General features: G+C 42.8%; 1 protein-coding gene across 2 annotated transcripts in view; it reads left to right on the top strand.

The window, feature by feature from the left end:
- The window catches only part of myo5b (myosin VB), a 134,199-nt gene that overhangs the window by 59,768 nt on the left and 60,956 nt on the right, over positions 1-13,475 (top strand). For both annotated transcript variants that reach the window (XM_084324581.1, XM_084324582.1), the window contains exons 2-8: positions 951-1,061; positions 4,297-4,468; positions 8,496-8,640; positions 11,848-12,004; positions 12,631-12,774; positions 12,906-12,987; positions 13,163-13,270. In XM_084324581.1, the coding sequence (XP_084180707.1) occupies positions 951-1,061; positions 4,297-4,468; positions 8,496-8,640; positions 11,848-12,004; positions 12,631-12,774; positions 12,906-12,987; positions 13,163-13,270 (919 nt within the window). The remainder of the gene's footprint in view (positions 1-950; positions 1,062-4,296; positions 4,469-8,495; positions 8,641-11,847; positions 12,005-12,630; positions 12,775-12,905; positions 12,988-13,162; positions 13,271-13,475) is intronic.

Here is a 13,475-nt window from a genome sequence, read left to right on the forward strand (position 1 = left end):
TCTCACCCATGTCCCTTAACCTGTACAAGACTAAACCTAGCTGGTAACCATGTATATGTAAGATTAACTGTACACTACAGGCCTAAACCTGGCTGGTAACCATGGATATGTAAGATTAACTGTACACTACAGGCCTAAACCTGGCTGGTAACCATGGATAGGTAAGATTAACTGTACACTACAGGCTTAAATTTAGCTGGAAACCATGGATAGGAAAGATTAACTGTACACTACAGGGCTAAACCCGGCTGGTCATCAGAGTGGAATATGGTGATGCATAATTTCTTGTGATTTTCTCATTTCTGGAAACGATAGCCATAACCTCAGATATAATTATCAGCGGAGGAGAAGAGAGGAGGAGACATTTGATTAGGTGTAATCATCAGGAAGTACCAGTTCCTTCAGATCATAAGCAGAAAGGCCTTAATCTACAAACGCTGATACATCTTCTCAAATAATTTCCTCTACCCTAATTAACTTCATAACCACTTGGGTTATCATCAAAGAACTACTAGGAGCGTCGCCTTCAGTCAGCATAGAAATGTGATCCTCTGTTGGATCTCTTCTCTGTTTCTCAATTCGATTTTTATATGATAATGGGACTTGCTTCACTTCCCCCCCTGAAGTGGCTGCAAAACTTAAGGCAAGAAGCGTGTGTGTCTGTGTGTGGGGGGCTCAGGCTGGCATCGTGCCCTTGAAATGAGCACACTGCATTTTGCTGCATCGAATTTCCACACCATCTAGGATTTTCAAGGCAGAATGTGCCAGAAACACAATTTTTGTTGAGAAGCGTTTAGAATTACATCATCGGTGTTCTTTTCAAGGCAACATTCTCCAAAGGATTCAGCACTTCGGTTACTCTTTATACAAATGGCAGTGCTGTAAAAAACAACAACATACAAATGTAATCAAGGATCCGTAATGATTGAGAAATCCTGTTCTTGTTGCAGTACACTCGGGTGTGGATTCCAGACCCAGAGGATGTGTGGAAGGCTGCAGAGATCACCAGAGACTATAAGGAGGGGGAGCGGATCCTGCACCTCAAACTGGAGGATGAAACGGTAATCTACCCCCCCTCACACACACACACACACACATACACACACACACACACACACACACACACACACACACACACACACACACACACACACACACACACACACACACACACACTCTGTGTGTTACTGTAGGAGGTGCAAATCCAGAGCCTGCAGAATAATGAAAGACCCCCACCACCCCAATAACAGCCTGTTTCAGCTGCTGAGGTCAGGCAGACGCCTGCGAACCCCAGCTACTAGGACAGAGAGGCTTAGGCTTAGCTTCTTCCCCCAGGCCATCAGAGTCCTGAACAATGAACATTGAGTACCACAGAACACTGAACTATCCACACATAAGCACACATGAGCACACACACGACACGCACGCTGTGCACGCTCACACACTAGCAGCCACTTTAACACTTCAACATGAGCGGGCACACACTCATGCGCACACACTCACACTTATTGCCACAAGGAAAGGCCACTTTAAATCAGTATTAGCAACAGTAACAGTGTATTGCACTACCAAAGCTACCTAGCATGTCCTATATGCTCTGTAAATAACTATGTACAGATACCGATTTTGATGTCACACCATGTTACCTGTTACTGCACAATTTTTTTTTTGTATTGGATTCTATTATATGTTGTACCCACTGTATTTTGCACATCGTTGCGGGCAAGACCACCCGCATTTCATTGTATACTTGTATGCCGTGACAAATAAAACTCTTGACTTGACTTGACTTGAGTTAGGAGCAGAGACCTCTCATTATGTCCAGAACCTGATCACAACAAAGTTTCTCCTGCTAAGGCTCTTGCAGTGTAAACGCTACTCATTATTAATGCACAAAGACGGATCTCTGCAGTTGATTTATTAATGAAATATAGTAATAAAATATAGATATTGAGATCTCTGAGCTATAGGCTGAGGGGGTCTGGTCTTAAGACTGACATCCTGGCCTACAAAAGCAATGGGGCAAGAAGGAAGGGGAGCGGGGGTCTTAAAACAAAGACACATGGGTTGAGGGGAGGGACAAGGAGTCAAGGACAGTTTTAGCATAAAACCGCCACACTCCACACTCAGCAGATGTGTCTCTGCGTCCTCTTCGTGTTCTTGTTAGTGTGCATCTGCTTGTGTATCAGTGTTCTTTCACAAACCTGTGCCACATGAATCATTAATGGTGTTTTGGTGAGAACTTCGCAAGCCCTCGAAGAGAGCAACACGCAGTTGTTAAACAATGTAGCAGTAGGCCAAGTGACGCATGAATAAACCAGCAGAGAAAGAGGTGGTTATTTCACCTCATATAACACACAATATATTCCCTCAGTTGCTTACAGTATGATCCCATTTCAATGCACCATGTGGAGTGAACTTGTCAACTGCAATTCACATCCTTTTGAAAATGAAACTGTTTTGCTCTGAGCCAAGGCATTTAACGGATGTATTACCAGCACTGAAATGAGTACGGATCCCATTATGTTCTCCTCTTGAAATAAGATGAAATAAACCTTTATTATCCCGTGTGGGGGTAATACTAGGGTTACTTATGTACTACTGTGTGCCATGTACTGTAAGCTCTGTAGCCGTTAATGATCACATAGTTGTATAACTTCACAGCTGCAGACACTGTCCTGCCTCCTCCTCTGCTTCTATTCTACTTTGTACTGGCACTCTTTGCACAAGAACTCACACATCACTCATTAATCTATTAGCATCTTAAATCTTACACATATATACGTATTAAGGCTGTCAATCGATTAAAATATTTTATCTGATTAATCGCATGATTGTCCATAATCACAAATTAATCGCATATTTCTTATCTGTTCTAAATCAACCTTAAACAGATCTTTTTCAAGTTTTAATACTCTTATCAACATCAGTCAACAAATGCTTGCTTTATGCAGCCATTTAACACAAAAGGATGACCCTCATGCATTGCAAATTTGTAGGGCTGTCCCCGACTAAGGATTTGGATGGTCGACTATGATTGGCCAACATTTGCTGTTAGTCGACAAAAAAAAAAAAAAAGTATAATATATATATATATATATATATATATATATATATATTTTTTTTTTATCATTCCATTTGGGCTGTGGGGGCTGCTTAATGTCTGAAGGAGTCGACTGGAGGCTTCTTGTTCTCTGCAAAAGCATGCAATTGGTCCACTGATGGATACATCTTGATATTTGTCTAGTCTAGTGTGTTCATTAGATGGGTGAAATCCTCTTTCAGTGCCTCTGTGCCTGTTTTCGTAGGCAGTTAGCCTCTGGTATGCGTGCCATTAGCGTTAGCCACGCTTCTAGGCCTCTTTTCTTTTGGAAAGAATGATTAAAAAAAAAGAATATATATATATATTTTTTTTTGTATTCGACTAAGAGGTTGGCAGTCGACTACGGCTCCTTTCGACCGACTAATCGACTAATAGGGGTCAGCCCTACAAATTTGCATCAAATTCAAAACAGAGTGATGCACAAAATAACTTAAAATAAAATAATAATTTAAAACAATGAATAAAGTGTGCATGAAATAATAGGGGAAAGGAAATGTTAGGAACTTGTTACATTCACCCACACAAGGTGTTACAACCCCAGTATGTCTAGGGGGAAAAGTATAGAAAAAGGGGAAAAAAAGAAATAGTGGCGTTAAAATAATTGTGTTAATACCGCATTAACTTTGACAGCCTTAATACGTATATATTTATATTTGATTGATAAACCACTTCATCTGTTTGTTTATAGGGTAGACTAAGACTCAGTATGAAGTATTGTACAGAGTAGACTTAAGTTAGCTATATATATTTGCACATGGAGTTGACTCAGGATAGAACTTGTATATTTACGGTACTTTTAGTCATTTAGCTGACGCTTTTATCCAAAGCGACTTACAAGTTCTGTACAAGTCAGCAGGTAGGGTATAACTCTGGCAGCTAAGGGTAAGTAACATTGTTAATCAACCAGTGTTGAACTTGAGTGCTACAGTGTTGAGTGCATAAGAGTAGTACTAAATTTAGGTAGTAATATAGGCACGGTAGATTCCTTAGTAGCAGAGTGCATAATAGTAAAAGTCAGTACCAAGGTTAGTTTATACCAGGTTCTATTATACCAGGGTGGGCTGTACATATGAGCATGGTGATATATATTTTGTATTTCTATTACCCTGCCTGTACCCCCCCCCCCTCCCATGTGCTGCTATGACCCCAGGATTAATAAAGATCCATCTTATATTTACTGTTTACTTTCGTAGCCCCTGGAGTACGCAATCGGCCCCAAAGACAAACCTCTTCCTTTCCTCCGGAACCCTGACATCCTGGTGGGAGAGAACGACCTCACGGCCCTCAGCTACCTCCACGAACCTGCTGTCCTGCACAACCTCAAAGTCCGCTTCCTGGAGTCCAACCACATCTACACGTACTGTGGTCAGTATCTGTGCACCAGCTGGTCTGTGTAAAAACCACACACACACCATTCACCATATTCACACGCTGGCCATTTTGCTCTTATGTCATGCTCAGGTTGGGATTCCCACAAGAGCAAAATGGCCACCGTGTGAATATTATGGTCAATGGACAATATTATTTTCTTTCTATAAACATTCACCTACTCTACTATAATGAATTTCCTCTTTCCTGACCTGAAATAGCACATTCAGTGTCATTAAAACAATCTATGAGAGAAGGAAGGAACCCTCCCTGGAACACGATACTCAACAGGTGTTTCTGCGCACATAAAACTGAATTACTACATTCATGCATAATTTGTTATGCTCCAAAATGATAAAAAAATAAAAAAATGTGAGTGTTTTTTCTTCGAGATTCAGTATGATGAAAATTGTATTGTATTTTTTTTTAACGGAAGGTATGTTGATGTAAAATTGCCCAGAACTGTTGTTGATGATGAAAATGATGACTAAAGCCCTTTGATCTCTATCCCTGGATATCAACAGAATCAAACCATTTCAGATATCCACTCTGCTTCCTTGAAGAGATTGCGTAATCTACTCCGGTTACCTTGATTGGCCCATCAGTCAGTCTGTCAGTTGTCAGTAGTTGGCTAGATCAGCTAGCTAATCCTCAAACAAGTAATGAAACTAGTTTGCTACAATGTAGTTAAGGTTAGCCAATGTTGACTCATTCAGCGCCATCGCTTAATGAGCCAGGGGCGCTAGAACGCCATCGCTTTAATCAATGGTGAGACTGCGAGATTTGCGAGTGCTTAAAATATATCTTGTATTATAGCTATGGGTCTAATACACCCGTCGATTGGCAGTGAGTTTCTCCTGGTCAACATGCAAAAAACAGATTGTTTTTTCATCCGTACATTTCCGTTTTATACCGTTTTGAATATGAGTATAGTTTTGGTGATTCTTAGTAATCCCAGGAAAAGACGCGATAATAGCCCTTTAGTTAAATCCACTTATCACGTTGCCATTTTACACCTGATTATCGAATCTTCCTGAAATCAATGCTAGATTATCGTTATTATGTCTCCTCATGCACGCATGAAAGGGGGCTTGTAGCAGGGCGCCCCTCCGTGCTGTGATGTGACCAACGGGAAACAGCACACACACATTCCACACAGACCGCTCCGATCGCGGGAGAAAAAATATATCAGATCAACGCAAGATTGGATATATACTGTCCTTACCTTGTCTCTGATGTAATGCAAAAAAAAGAATCCAATTATCTGATCGCCATTCCAAGTACTGGTCGCGGGAGTCCGTCCCACGTTATCCGGCATTGCATATGAACGAGGGGGGGGAGGGGGAGCCTAGTCCATGTATTGTTCAAAGCGCCTGCCTTGCCGGAGTATTTAGACCCCGCCTGCACGGCTCAGCTCGGCCCAGAAAACAAACTACATCGTTTCAAATGGAGTGCAATAGCGGCCGCAAGGCGTTAGAGGGTGGTATTGACCGTCTGCCAGCTCAGACACATTCAGAACAGCATGCACAGGCTGCCCGATGAATTATGAATGGCAATAGCGAATAAAAGAAAAACTGATCCAATAACGAGTATACGCGTGGTTGGCGCTCCACAGTTGGACGGCAATAACGAGTATACTCGTTTTTGGCGCAGAACCTGTTAAGATACCAAATTGACATCCTTTCAATTAATAGAGGGCCACGCCACCTCAACATACTGAGAGTTGGCTGTGTTCAGAGAGGGTGCACTAAAACATAATAATTCTTTTTGGATAATCTTTTTTTTAAAACAAACAACAAAAAAACATTAAATACAGAACATAAAAATCTAAATTAAATTATACTATGTTAGCTAAGTTAGCTATTTTTGGATCACGAGGAACCAATATTATATGACAGCCCCGCCCCCATTCGCTAACCAACCAATCAATGCTACGCAACATCAACGCAACGGTTGTGTTGCAGTCGCTAGTTAGATTTTTGTGATAGGTACGCAACACCCTCTGCAACACACTCTGCGACGGTTGCAGATGTCGCAGAGCCATGTTGTGTTGCAGTTGCGTCGCAGTTGCTGGAGCATGTAGAGCCCTTGAGTCTACAACACTATTCTTTTCCAACTAGATAATTGCATAAAGATAATGGATAATGCTTGGGTTGAAGCACATATCCAGGCAGCAAGAAACTGTATAGGAATGAGGAGTTGTTGGCAGTTTATCATGAATTCCGTGCTTGTTTGAACTTCTGTATATATTGTCAACTGGACTGCAGATTCATGTAACGAGTCCATAAAGCCAGTTTGTCGTGTTGTAAATAAACCTATAAGGTCCTCTTGTGTTTAACCTGTCTTTCCTACAAAATCACCAATCAACCGTGTTGCATTGACCTTAAGCAGTCAAGACAATGAGTTAAGCTGTTGCCTTGCCTGGAATGCACACAAAACAACGCAAATAAGGGCTGCTGAGCAAGAACAATCTCTGTCTGTTAGTCTACACTGGCCATTGATATCTCCATGTTTTTTTTAGGGTTCTATCACCATAGTAACCTGCCCAGTGCATACATTGGCACATTCCACCACATTCTCATCTAGCTGTTGTGGTGTGATTTTACATTGGTCTACTAGTTAACTACTTCCCTCGAAGCAACAGTTGTGATTGGAGGATCAAGAAAAGAAGGCGGGCTTCAGATAGGTCAATTATGGTAGCAGTTGACATGTAGCACACTTTGATTTATGTTTTTAGATTGATAAGCTTTAACAAGTAGTTTTTCTAAAGAATATTTATATTTCAAAAGCGGAACTTGGGCATACATGGAAAGATGGGCTCATGTAATTTCCCAGTCTCACTTGTGTGCTTCACTGCTTCTTGTGCTTTATGGTCTCTCAAAAACATCAAACAAGTATTTCTTCTCACTTTCAACATGCCGAACTAAGATAACGGATGTGATTCTGGCCATCTCACCTCTTCCTATCATCATCTGTTGGTTAAAGTTAAAGGTGTCCAGTATTAAATGCCTCTCATATACTGTAATCAGTGGGAGGGGTGCAACAGTTGTGATTGGAGGATCAAGAGAAGAGGGCGGAGCTTAGATAGGTAAATTAGGGTAGAGGCTGGATAGACTTCATGCTACTTTTGCTGCAAATAGTTCCCCAAAAAATGCTCCCCAAAAGAACAGATTACGTCAGCTATTATGACAACCCCCCCCCCCCCCTTTAAATCAACCTATACTGTACATATCTATAAAGTAGGCATGACTATGTCAAAGTTCCTGGGATTATAGAAGTTAGTACAGTGTGACCCTATTATCTAATTCACTAGAAGTTAACACAGTGAGACCATATTATCTAATTCACTAGAAGTTAACGCAGTGAGATCCTAACTAATCTTGTTATAGGTTTCACTCTCCACTCTTATAAAGGCACTTATCCAATAAATGCTCTTAACAATGGAAATCTTCTGAAACAGGGAAACTGGTAATTTCTTCATGTTAATCCTTTCACTGCCACACTACAGAAGGTTAACCCTTTACTATCACACTACCGACCTGCTGTCATGTGGCAGTGAAAGGGTTAACCTTCTGTGTATTGTCGCAGTGAAGGGGTTAACCGTTTGGTAGTGCGGCAGTGAAAGGGTTAATGATCACTGAATTGACATGTTAGCCCAAGGTCCTAGCCTCAAAAAATACTTGTGAGTTGTTCACATTTCTTGCCTTTGCAAATCTTGCAATGTGGACAAATCTCTGGCTCGCAACATGGCCTAAAGTGGCCTTCAGAAATACATTTGTTCTTCGCTCACCGTGAGGTTGGGCACACATATCTAGTCGATCGCCACCACGGAGGTCGCCGACGACCGCAAAATTCCTGCAAATGGTCAGCTTTTATGTGGCGTTGCACTCCAAAACAAAGATATAATTAATTTCACTGCGCCTGTCCTCATGATCATGAATGATGTATACACATGTAACCTGGGATTAGTAATGAGGAGGAAATGGTATGTCCAGCTGACAATACGTGCCCTTGGTGTCTTCAGGGATCGTGCTGGTGGCCATTAACCCCTATGAGCAGCTGCAGATCTATGGAGAGGAGGTCATCACTGCCTATACCGGACAGAACATGGGGGACATGGACCCTCATATATTTGCCGTGGCTGAGGAAGCATACAAGCAGATGGCCAGGTATGAGACTGTGTTACGAGGGGTGAAATGTTTAATTTGTTTTATTTTTCATCGATTTTTATGACAATTTTACTATTAAAATCTTTCCGGGAGGTTTTAATATACATTTTATGCAAATGTTATGCCTATGTCTATTTTGTGTCTACATCACTGCTGTGAAGCACTTTTGTGCTGCAATCCTTGTATGAAAGGTGCTATACAAAGAAAGTAATTTTTATATAACTTAATTAAGTTATTATTATAATTATTACTGAATTTTGTTTGAGACGAGGTCATTTCGCTCTGTATGTGACTCAGGACCTACAGTAATGTGTGCTGCCCTAGAATAGTTGTCCACCGGTGGGTGTGACTGGATAACCACAGTGCTCAGTTCCACATCACTGACAGGCCGCCTCCTCCTTCTCCTCCTCCTCCTCCTCCTCCTCCTCAGCATGCAGTGCCATCATCAACTCTGCTCTAATCACAGTCCAACCGTCACGACTTCGCCCCTTCATTTCTCTTCTCTTCCTCTTTTCTTTAGTTACTTTTGACAACTCTCTCAATTAATATATACACAGTGTAGAGGAGTAACTTCTAAAGAGGACCTACATCCATAATGTAGATGGCTGAAGATGGCACTAAATGTATAATGTAATACCTTCATCAATCAGTTGGTTTTCTTTTTTGGTCATTCCTACTTAAAGATAATGAAATCTCATCGTTACTTTTTAATGAAATTAATATACTTTTCAATTATTAAACGGTTTGTCTTTCTAACCAACTCACTAGATCTGTGTATTAAGGCCCAGCAGTTTAACTTTTCTGTTCAGTATGAAAACACTCTATATCTATATAACAATTCTGCATGACCTACCTAGCCAGTTTCCCTCTGTGCTTTTAGCTGGACTGGACATATTCATCATTATCTCTCTGACAGACACCAATTCATCTACACCAACAACTCCAAATCCCCCATTGCCACAGTCCCCCACGGTGTCCCCCAGGGTTCAGTACTTGGTCCCCTGCTGTTCATCCTCTACATTCTCCCACTTGGACAGATCATCCGCAAACATGGCCTCCGATTCCACTCCTATGCTGATGACACACAGCTCTACCTTTCCACCAAGACCATCACTGCCGCCACCCACTCCACCCTCATCACCTGCCATTCTGACATAAAAATATGGATGCAAAAAAACGTTCTTAAACTCAACTGTGACAAATCTGAACTACTCATCATTGGCCCAAATTCCCTGACCCGCCCCACCCAGGATTTTTCAGTCAACATCGACGGCTCCATTTTCACCCTCTCCACCCACGTCCGCAACCTAGGTATCATTCTTGACCCCACCCTTTCCTGCCTCCTGCACGTAAATCAGATCACAAAAAACGCCTTCTTCCACCTCAGGAACATTGCCCGTCTACGCCCCTCACTATCCTTCTCTGCTGCTGAAACACTGACCCATGCACTCATCACTTCCCGACTGGACTATTGCAACAGCATTCTGTATGGCTCATCTACCAAAATCCTCAACAAACTACAATACATCCAAAACTCTGCTGCTCTCATGCTCACCTCCACCCGCCACTCCGACCACATCACCCACATCCTCCACGATCTCCACTGGCTCCCCATCATATACAGGATTCAGTTAAAAATTCTACTCATCACCGCGGCTAGGTGGTGTAGTGGGCAAGGCGCTCGCCACCAATGCAGGAGACGCTGGGTTCGAGCTCAGCTCTCTGCATTGCTATCAGCTTGGCTGGTCGTTCATACTAATACAATTGGCAGTGTTAGGGGTGGGAAAGCTGATTGGTGGGGATCGGACGTTGTGGACAGCGACTTCTACAGGTCTGTTGGTGCGCCTGCGCAGCAGAATCAGGAAGCGGCGGGGGCGGCGTGTCCCTCCCACGCAGACCCCCGACGCTGAGAGATCGCGCTGTGCAGGTGAAAAGATGCGACGGCTGCTTCCTCGAGTACCGGAGGGGACACGTGATGTAAGGCTTCGTCCACATTGCAGCCGGCTTGTGGGAGGCATGGTCTAACAGCGTTCGAGACAGGGGAGGGTAGAATTGGACGATACGAAATTGGGATGGGAGAAAAATAGAAAATGGGAGAAAAAGTAGATAAAAAAAATTCTACTCATCACCTTCAAAGCCCTCAACAACCTGGCCCCCTCCTACCTCTCTGACCTCCTTCTCCACCACACGCCTACCCGCTGCCTCAGGTCCGCAGATGCTAACCTCCTCCAACCCATCAGGACTAAGCTCCGGACCTGGGGCGACAGGGCCTTCACTGCAGCTGCCCCCACCCTCTGGAACGCCCTGCCCAACCATATCCGTCATGCAGACACCCTCATCATTTAAAAAGCCCTAAAAACCCACCTTTTTACCCTTGCCTTCAAGCCTTGAACTCCTTCCTCTCTCACCTTTTTATATAATTTTTTTTATTTTAATTTTTTTCTACTAAAACTGTATTGTTTATTTTGCTCTGTAAAGTGTCTTTGAGCATTCGGAAAAGCGCTATACAAAATAGATTTATTTATTATATATATTTATTATTATTATTATCATCTAATGTTACTAGTTGCAGCACAATCCTTTGGTTTCATGCTAGGTGAATGTGCTAAATGACACAATAAGGGTCTCTGTAGCAGATTTAGGGAGCAGCTGGCAATCGAACCCGGATCGCCCAGACCACAGGTGGCGCTAACCAGTCAACTAAAGGGTCTGACCCATTAGCCAAGGACTACCGTGTCTAGGCATCCATGGTTTGTTACACTACCCCCCTCCTTCGAGAAGTGTGCTCCCATGCTTCAGCCTATCCGCTCCCTCACACCTCTGGGCGCACACGCTTCCAATGGACTCATGCTCCCGCATGCCACTTCTGACGCCAATAGAGCAAATTTTTGGGGGCAGCCGGGAATCAAACCCAGATCGCCCAGACCACCGGTGACGGCGCTAACCAGTCAACTACAGGGTCCGACCTCTTAGCCATGGGCTAGCGTGTCTAGGCATCCGTGGTCATTACAGTCTCCATTAGGGCCTAGAGGTCGAGTAAATGACGGAGCCAACCCAGCAGCAGGCTCATTGTGAGAGCATTAGAGGCCGTAACGCAGGACACCGCCTTCACAAGGAAGTAGAGCACTTGATCTGAAACTTGGGGGTGTGCTTGTAGATGAAGCAAAAAATATATCTTTCTCCCACCATGTGTGTTTCCCTCTGTAGAGATGAGAGAAACCAGTCCATTATAGTGAGTGGAGAGTCTGGGGCAGGGAAGACGGTCTCTGCCAAGTACGCCATGCGCTTCTTTGCCACCGTGGGAGGCTCGGCCAATGACACAAACGTTGAGGAGAAGGTTCTGGCCTCCAGTCCCATCATGGAGGTGAGATATGGATCTACCAGATGGTCGGAGGTCAAGGAGGTCACACTTGTTGTAGGAGTCTGTGCAGTCATGCCTAGATATCGAACAAAACCTCATAGGGGAACAACAGCCATTTTTTGTATTGTTTTTATTGTTTGTATTGAGTACAGCCTGCACTGTACTCATGACTGTGCATTCATCGAGAACGCACTTCAAACCCTTTTGTGGAGAGCGTCATCCAAATAATCTCACCAGTCAGCTCAAAGACAATTTATTAAATCAGAGCGAAATTAAAACTTTTAAATGCATATTGAATAATAGGCAGAGCACCATTTTGTGAAAGATGAAAAGCTTCTATCCTAGGGACGGTATATCTTCTATATCTCTAGCTCTATTTCTGAGCTCTCCCCAAAAGGGTTGGAAGTGCGTTCTCAATAAATGCGCATTAATGTTTATTTTCTTGACATTCAGCATTATTCAATAATTATGCATTAGTTACAGTTGTTGTTTTATTACCTCTAAAATCCAGCCTTGCTGGGAATTGCTACATTGTACTGATAACTAAGAGTCATGTTTTCCGATTTCATGCTTTTTAACATTTCCAGTGCTTGATTTGTTAACCTGCTTCTCTCCGTTTGTCACTCCAGGCTATTGGAAACGCAAAGACCACTCGTAATGACAACAGCAGTCGTTTTGGGAAATACATCCAGATTGGTTTTGACAGGCGATATCACATCATAGGCGCCAACATGCGCACTTATCTCCTGGAGAAGTCTCGGGTCGTCTTTCAGGTCCGTTTGGTTTGCCGTTGCTTGTGTATTTGTGCATCTCGAATGAGAATTCAAATGATTTGCCAGCAAAGAATTTTTTTGGGTAAAATTATCTGGATAAAGATTTAGTTTGGAATTGATTTGCTTTTTAGGCTGAGGATGAAAGGAATTACCACATATTCTACCAGCTCTGTGCCTCTGCTAGCTTACCAGAGTTCAAAGACCTCACCTTGAGTAAGTACATGGACTACAGAACGCCTGCTGTCACTGAGTTAACACTAAATATTCGTTGCCATTTCCAGTCTTGCCAAATAACGTGTTTCTTTCATACTAATGTGGGCATGATTCTTATCCACTTATTGTGACTCCTTCCTTCTCCTCTTTCTCCTCCTTTCCCTTATTCATCCAGCCAGCGCAGAGGATTTCTACTACACGTCGTTGGGGGAGAACATCTTCATTGAGGGGGTTAATGATGCTGAGGACTTTAAAAGGACAAGAGAGGCGTTTACACTGTTGGGTAAGGCTTGAGTTTTACAGGGAAGTTGAAATGTATCGAAACCGTTGACGTTTTTCTCCAACTCGTTAAAGGGGCACTGCTGATTTATTTTGCACATCATTTCACACATGTCCAAAAACTCCAAACCGTTTTGCACACATTAATTTACCGGTAGTTGAATCCTTTTGTTGTGTTAATTACAGCTCCATGAAATTATGTAGATGCA

The sequence above is a fragment of the Notolepis coatsorum genome, assembly GCF_963971535.1.
Source record: "Notolepis coatsorum genome assembly, chromosome: 11".
NCBI classification, from domain to species: Eukaryota; Metazoa; Chordata; class Actinopteri; order Aulopiformes; family Paralepididae; genus Notolepis; species Notolepis coatsorum.